General features: G+C 37.8%; 1 protein-coding gene across 1 annotated transcript in view; it reads left to right on the plus strand.

Annotated features, from left to right (window-relative positions):
• Positions 1-10,553, plus strand: part of LOC135536529 (amyloid beta precursor protein binding family B member 2-like) — a 60,956-nt gene that overhangs the window by 46,807 nt on the left and 3,596 nt on the right. Inside the window, 3 exon segments of the mRNA XM_064962835.1 lie at positions 2,318-2,398; positions 2,629-2,744; positions 9,860-10,069. Coding sequence (XP_064818907.1) covers positions 2,318-2,398; positions 2,629-2,744; positions 9,860-10,069 — 407 coding nt within the window.

Consider the following 10,553-nt stretch of genomic DNA (forward strand, 5'->3'; position numbering starts at 1 on the left):
ATATACTGTATAGTGTATCACATATACTGTATACTGTATCACATATACTGTACCACATATACTGTATAGTGTATCACATATACTGTATAGTGTATCACATATACTGTATCACATATACTGTATACTGTATCACATATACTGTATCACATATACTGTATAGTGTATCACATATACTGTATAGTGTATCACATATACTGTATCACATATACTGTATACTGTATCACATATACTGTATAGTGTATCACATATACTGTATAGTGTATCACATATACTGTATACTGTATCACATATACTGTATCACATATACTGTATACTGTATCACATATACTGTATAGTGTATCACATATACTGTACCACATATACTGTATACTGTATCACATATACTGTATCACATATACTGTATAGTGTATCACATATACTGTATAGTGTATCACATATACTGTATAGTGTATCACATACTGTACCACATATAATGTATACTGTATCACATATACTGTATAATGTATCACATATACTGTATCACATATACTGGATACTGTATCACATATACTGCATCACATATACTGCATCACATATACTGTATAACATATACTGTATATTGTATCACATATACTGTATGACTTATACTGTACCACATATACTGTATCACATATACTGTATACTGTATCACATATACTGTATCACATATACTGTATATTGAACCACATATACTGTATACTGTATCACATAAACTGTATCACATATACTGTATAGTGTATCACATATACTGTACCACATATACTGTATAGTGTATCACATATACTGTATACTGTATCACAGAAACTGTATCACATATACTGGATACTGTATCACATATACTGCATCACATATACTGTACCACATATACTGTATAACATATACTGTATATTGTATCACATATACTGTATGACTTATACTGTACCACATATACTGTATCACATATACTGTATACTGTATCACATATACTGTACCACATATACTGTATCACATATACTGCATACTGTATCACATATACTGCATCACATATACTGTATAACATATACTGTATATTGTATCACATATACTGTATGACTTATACTGTACCACATATACTGTATCACATATACTGTATACTGTATCACATATACTGTATCTCATATACTGTATAATGTAGCACATATACTGTATCACATATAATGTATAATGTATTACATTTACTGTCTCACATATACTGGATACTGTATCACATATACTGTGTACTGTATCACATATACAGTATCACATATACTGTATACCTTATCACATATACTGTATCACATATACTGCATACCTTATCACATATACTGTATCACATATACTGTATACTGTATCACATATACTGTATATTGTATCACATATACTGCATCACATATACTGTATCACATATACTGTATCACATATACTGCATCACACATGCTGTATATTGTATCACATATATACTGTGTAATGTAGCACATATACTGTATCACATATAATGTATAATGTATTACATTTACTGTCTCACATATACTGGATACTGTATCACATATACTGTGTACTGTATCACATATACAGTATCACATATACTGTATACCTTATCACATATACTGTATCACATATACTGTATCACATATACTGTATACTGTATCACATATACTGTATATTGTATCACATATACTGTATCACATATACTGTATCACATATACTGTATACTGTATCACATATACTGTATCACATATACTGTACCACATATACTGTATCACATATACTGTATACTGTATCACATATACTGTATCACATATACTGTATACTGTATCACATATACTGTATCATATACTGTATCACATATACTGTATCATATACTGTATACTGTATCACATATACTGTATACTGTATCACATATACTGTATCACATATACTGTATCATATACTGTATACTGTATCACATATACTGTATCATATACTGTATCACATATACTGTATCACATATACTGTATACTGTATCACATATACTGCATCTGATACTTAATAGGATTGTTGTACATACAGTGGTTTGGTGTGTGTATATATATATATACAGTGGGGTAAAAAAGTATTGAGTCAGCCACCAATTGTGCAAGTTCTCCCACTTAAAAAGATGAGAGAGGCCTGTAATTGTCATCATCGGTACACTTCAACTATGACAGACAAAAATGAGACAAATAATTCCAGAAAATCACATTGTAGGATTTTTTATGAATTTATTTGCAAATTATGGTGGAAAATAAGTATTGTGTGTGTGTGTGTGTATCAGTGTGTTCAGAGTTCCCCACTCCAAAGACTGAGTTGGTCCAGAGATTCCGGCTGCTGTATCTGGGAATGAAGCCAGTAGACAGACCTATAGGTGAGACACACACACACACACACACACACACACACACACACACACACACACACACACACACACACACACACACACACACACACACACACACACACACACACACACACACACACACACACACACACAGACCTATAGGTGAGACACACACACAACAGACAGACAGACGTACTCTGTGGTAGTTAGTGAGTGATCCTGACCTCTAACCCCTGACCCCTGCCCTATGACCCTAGGTATGGACATATTGAACGGGGCCATAGACAGTCTGATTGGTTCTTCCAGTAGAGAAGAGTGGAAAGCTGTTAACCTCAACGTGGCCGATGCTACCCTCATTATCAGCAACCACCAGGTAACATACACTATATACACCTCTACCCTCATTATCAACAACCACCACTATATACACTATATACACCTCTACCCTCATTATCAACAACCACCACTATATACACCTCTACCCTCATTATCAACAACCACCACTATATACACCTCTACCCTCATTATCAGCAACAACCACTATATATACCTCTACCCTCATTATCAACAACCACCACTATATACACCTCTACCCCCATTATCAACAACCACCACTATATACACTATATACACCTCTACCCCCATTATCAACAACCACCACTATATACACCTCTACCCTCATTATCAACAACCACCATTATATACACTATATACACCTCTACCCTCATTATCAACAACCACCACTATATACACTATATACACCTCTACCCTCATTATCAGCAACAACCACTATATACACCTCTACCCTCATTATCAACAACCACCACTATATACACTATATACACCTCTACCCTCATTATCAACAACCACCACTATATACACTATATACACCTCTACCCTCATTATCAACAACCACCACTATATACACCTCTACCCTCATTATCAACAATCACCACTATATACACCTCTACCCTCATTATCAACAACCACCACTATATACACCTCTACCCTCATTATCAACAACCACCACTATATACACCTCTACCCTCATTATCAACAACCACCACTATATACACCTCTACCCTCATTATCAACAACCACCACTATATATACCTCTACCCTCATTATCAACAACCACCACTATATACACTATATACACCTCTACCCTCATTATCAACAACCACCACTATATACACCTCTACCCTCATTATCAACAACCACCAGGTAACATACACTATATACACCTCTACCCTCATTATCAACAACCACCACTATATACACTATATACACCTCTACCCTCATTATCAACAACCACCACTATATACACCTCTACCCTCATTATCAACAACCACCACTATATACACTATATACACCTCTACCCTCATTATCAACAACCACCACTATATACACCTCTACCCTCATTATCAGCAACCACCAGGTAACATACACTATATACACCTCTACCCTCATTATCAACAACCACCACTATATACACTATATACACCTCTACCCTCATTATCAACAACCACCACTATATACACTATATACACCTCTACCCTCATTATCAACAACCACCACTATATACACCTCTACCCTCATTATCAACAACCACCACTATATACACTATATACACCTCTACCCTCATTATCAACAACCACCACTATATACACTATATATACCTCTACCCTCATTATCAGCAACCACCACTATATACACTATATACACCTCTACCCTCATTATCAACAACCACCACTATATACACTATATACACCTCTACCCTCATTATCAGCAACCACCACTATATACACTATATACACCTCTACCCTCATTATCAGCAACCACCACTATATACACTATATACACCTCTACCCTCATTATCAACAACCACCACTATATACACCTCTACCCTCTTTATCAAAAACCACCACTATATACACCTCTACCCTCATTATCAACAACCACCACTATATACACCTCTACCCTCATTATCAACAACCACCACTATATACACTATATACACCTCTACCCTCATTATCAACAACCACCACTATATACACCTCTACCCTCATTATCAACAACCACCACTATATACACTATATACACCTCTACCCTCATTATCAACAACCACCACTATATACACCTCTACCCTCTTTATCAAAAACCACCACTATATACACCTCTACCCTCATTATCAACAACCACCACTATATACACCTCTACCCTCATTATCAACAACCACCACTATATACACTATATACACCTCTACCCTCATTATCAACAACCACCACTATATACACCTCTACCCTCATTATCAGCAACCACCACTATATACACCTCTACCCTCATTATCAACAACCACCACTATATACACTATATACACCTCTACCCTCATTATCAACAACCACCACTATATACACTATATACACCTCTACACTCATTATCAGCAACAACCACTATATACACTATATACACCTCTACCCTCATTATCAACAACCACCACTATATACACCTCTACCCTCATTATCAACAACCACCACTATATACACGATATACACCTCTACCCTCATTATCAACAACCACCACTATATACACCTCTACCCTCATTATCAACAACCACCACTATATACACTATATACACCTCTACCCTCATTATCAGCAACAACCACTATATACACTATATACACCTCTACCCTCATTATCAACAACCACCACTATATACACTATACACACCTCTACCCTCATTATCAGCAACAACCACTATATACACCTCTACCCTCATTATCAACAACCACCACTATATACACCTCTACCCTCATTATCAACAACCACCACTATATACACCTCTACCCTCATTATCAACAACCACCACTATATACACTATATACACCTCTACCCTCATTATCAACAACCACCACTATATACACCTCTACCCTCATTATCAACAACCACCACTATATACACCTCTACCCTCATTATCAACAACCACCACTATATACACTATATACACCTCTATCCTCATTATCAACAACCACCACTATATACACTATATACACCTCTACCCTCATTATCAGCAACAACCACTATATACACCTCTACCCTCATTATCAACAACCACCACTATATACACTATATACACCTCTACCCTCATTATCAACAACCACCACTATATACACTATATACACCTCTACCCTCATTATCAACAACCACCACTATATACACTATATACACCTCTACCCTCATTATCAACAACCACCACTATATACACCTCTACCCTCATTATCAACAACCACCACTATATACACTATATACACCTCTACCCTCATTATCAACAACCACCACTATATACACTATACACACCTCTACCCTCATTATCAACAACCACCACTATATACACTCTATATACCTCTACCCTCATTATCAACAACCACCACTATATACACTATATACACCTCTACCCTCATTATCAACAACCACCACTATATACACTATATACACCTCTACCCTCATTATCAACAACCACCACTATATACACCTCTACCCTCATTATCAACAACCACCACTATATACACTATATACACCTCTACCCTCATTATCAACAACCACCACTATATACACTATATACACCTCTACCCTCATTATCAACAACCACCACTATATACACTATATATACCTCTACCCTCATTATCAACAACCACCACTATATACACCTCTACCCTCATTATCAACAACCACCACTATATACACTATATACACCTCTACCCTCATTATCAACAACCACCACTATATACACTCTATACACCTCTACCCTCATTATCAACAACCACCACTATATACACTATATACACCTCTACCCTCATTATCAACAACCACCACTATATACACCACCTCTACCCTCATTATCAACAACCACCACTATATACACCTCTACCCTCATTATCAACAACCACCACTATATACACTATATACACCTCTACCCTCATTATCAACAACCACCACTATATACACTATATATACCTCTCCCCTCATTATCAACAACCACCACTATATACACTATATACACCTCTACCCTCATTATCAACAACCACCACTATATACACTATACACACCTCTACCCTCATTATCAGCAACAACCACTATATACACCTCTACCCTCATTATCAACAACCACCACTATATACACCTCTACCCTCATTATCAACAACCACCACTATATACACCTCTACCCTCATTATCAACAACCACCACTATATACACTATATACACCTCTACCCTCATTATCAACAACCACCACTATATACACCTCTACCCTCATTATCAACAACCACCACTATATACACCTCTACCCTCATTATCAACAACCACCACTATATACACTATATACACCTCTACCCTCATTATCAACAACCACCACTATATACACTATATACACCTCTACCCTCATTATCAACAACCACCACTATATACACCTCTACCCTCATTATCAGCAACCACCACTATATACACCTCTACCCTCATTATCAACAACCACCACTATATACACTATATACACCTCTACCCTCATTATCAACAACCACCACTATATACACTATACACACCTCTACCCTCATTATCAACAACCACCACTATATACACTCTATATACCTCTACCCTCATTATCAACAACCACCACTATATACACTATATACACCTCTACCCTCATTATCAACAACCACCACTATATACACTATATACACCTCTACCCTCATTATCAACAACCACCACTATATACACCTCTACCCTCATTATCAACAACCACCACTATATACACTATATACACCTCTACCCTCATTATCAACAACCACCACTATATACACTATATACACCTCTACCCTCATTATCAACAACCACCACTATATACACTATATATACCTCTACCCTCATTATCAACAACCACCACTATATACACCTCTACCCTCATTATCAACAACCACCACTATATACACTATATACACCTCTACCCTCATTATCAACAACCACCACTATATACACTCTATACACCTCTACCCTCATTATCAACAACCACCACTATATACACTATATACACCTCTACCCTCATTATCAACAACCACCACTATATACACTATATACACCTCTACCCTCATTATCAACAACCACCACTATATACACCTCTACCCTCATTATCAACAACCACCACTATATACACTATATACACCTCTACCCTCATTATCAACAACCACCACTATATACACTATATATACCTCTCCTCATTATCAACAACCACCACTATATACACTATATACACCTCTACCCTCATTATCAACAACCACCACTATATACACTATACACACCTCTACCCTCATTATCAGCAACAACCACTATATACACCTCTACCCTCATTATCAACAACCACCACTATATACACCTCTACCCTCATTATCAACAACCACCACTATATACACCTCTACCCTCATTATCAACAACCACCACTATATACACTATATACACCTCTACCCTCATTATCAACAACCACCACTATATACACCTCTACCCTCATTATCAACAACCACCACTATATACACCTCTACCCTCATTATCAACAACCACCACTATATACACTATATACACCTCTACCCTCATTATCAACAACCACCACTATATACACTATATACACCTCTACCCTCATTATCAGCAACCACCACTATATACACCTCTACCCTCATTATCAACAACCACCACTATATACACTATATACACCTCTACCCTCATTATCAACAACCACCACTATATACACTATATACACCTCTACCCTCATTATCAACAACCACCACTATATACACTATATACACCTCTACCCTCATTATCAGCAACCACCACTATATACACTATATACACCTCTACCCTCATTATCAACAACCACCACTATATACACTATATACACCTCTACCCTCATTATCAACAACCACCACTATATACACCTCTACCCTCATTATCAACAACCAACACTATATACACCTCTACCTTCATTATCAACAACCACCACTATATACACTATATACACCTCTACCCTCATTATCAACAACCACCACTATATACACTATATATACCTCTACCCTCATTATCAACAACCACCACTATATACACCTCTACACTCATTATCAACAACCACCACTATATACACTATATACACCTCTACCCTCATTATCAACAACCACCACTATATACACTCTATACACCTCTACCCTCATTATCAACAACCACCACTATATACACTATATACACCTCTACCCTCATTATCAACAACCACCACTATATACACTATATACACCTCTACCCTCATTATCAACAACCACCACTATATACACCTCTACCCTCATTATCAACAACCACCACTATATACACTATATACACCTCTACCCTCATTATCAACAACCACCACTATATACACTATATATACCTCTCCCCTCATTATCAACAACCACCACTATATACACTATATGCACCTCTACCCTCATTATCAACAACCACCACTATATACACTATATACACCTCTACCCTCATTATCAACAACCACCACTATATACACTATATACACCTCTACCCTCATTATCAACAACCACCACTATATACACCTCTACCCTCATTATCAACAACCACCACTATATACACTATATATACCTCTACCCTCATTATCAATAACCACCACTATATACACTATATACACCTCTACCCTCATTATCAACAACCACCACTATATACACCTCTACCCTCATTATCAACAACCACCACTATATACACTATATATACCTCTACCCTCATTATCAACAACCACCACTATATACACTATATATACCTCTACCCTCATTATCAACAACCACCACTATATACACTATATACACCTCTACCCTCATTATCAACAACCACCACTATATACACTATATACACCTCTACCCTCATTATCAACAACCACCACTATATACACTATATATACCTCTACCCTCATTATCAGCAACCACCACTATATACACCTCTACCCTCATTATCAACAACCACCACTATATACACTATATACACCTCTACCCTCATTATCAACAACCACCACTATATACACTATATACACCTCTACCCTCATTATCAACAACCGCCACTATATACACCTCTACCCTCATTATCAACAACCACCACTATATACACTATATATACCTCTCCCCTCATTATCTCTCTGTCTCTCTCTCTCCCCCCCCTCTCTTCCCCCTCTCTCTGCCTCTCCCCCCCTCCTCTCTCTCTCTCTCCCTCTTCCCTCTCTTCCCCCTCTCTCTGCCTCTCTCTCCCCTCTCTCTCTCTCTCTCTCTCTCTCTCTCTCTCTCTCCCCTCTCTCTATCTCTTTCTCTTTCCCTCTGAGAACGTTTCATCCTTTGTGTGTGTGTTTGTATGCTTCCATGTGTGTCTTTCTCTCTCTGTGTGTATCAGGAGCAGGAGGTGAAAGAGGAGGTGAAGGAGGAGGTGAAGGTGGAGGAGGAGGTGGAGGAGGAGGTGTTGGTAGAGTGCAGGGTGAGGTTTCTGTCCTTCATGGGAGTAGGGAGGGACATCCACTGCTTTGCCTTCATCATGGACGGAGGAGGACAACGCTACGAGTGTCACGTGTTCTGGTGTGAACCCAACGCTGGACAGCTCTCTGAGGCCGTACAGGCTGCGTGCATGGTGCGTACACTCTAGAATATATAGATCTATCTGCAGGCTTCATGCATGGTGAGTACACTCTAGAATATCTAGATCTATGTACAGGCTGCATGCATGGTGCGTACACTCTAGAATACCTAGATCTATGTACAGGCTGCATGCATGGTGCGTACACTAGAATATATAGATCTATCTGCAGGCTTCATGCATGGTGCGTACAATCTAGAATATCTAGATCTATGTACAGGCTGCGTGCATGGTGCGTACACTCTAGAATAATAAATCTACCTGCAGGCTTCATGCATGGTGCGTACACTCTAGAATACCTAGATCTATGTACAGGCTGCGTGCATGGTGAGTACACTCTAGAATACCTAGATCTATGTACAGGCTGCATGCATGGTGAGTACACTCTAGAATATCTAGATCTATATGCAGGCTTCATGCATTGTGAGTACACTCTAGAATATCTAGATCTATATGCAGGCTGCATGCATGGTGCGTA

This window comes from Oncorhynchus masou, unplaced genomic scaffold (assembly GCF_036934945.1).
Source record: "Oncorhynchus masou masou isolate Uvic2021 unplaced genomic scaffold, UVic_Omas_1.1 unplaced_scaffold_628, whole genome shotgun sequence".
In the NCBI taxonomy this organism is placed as follows: domain Eukaryota; kingdom Metazoa; phylum Chordata; class Actinopteri; order Salmoniformes; family Salmonidae; genus Oncorhynchus; species Oncorhynchus masou.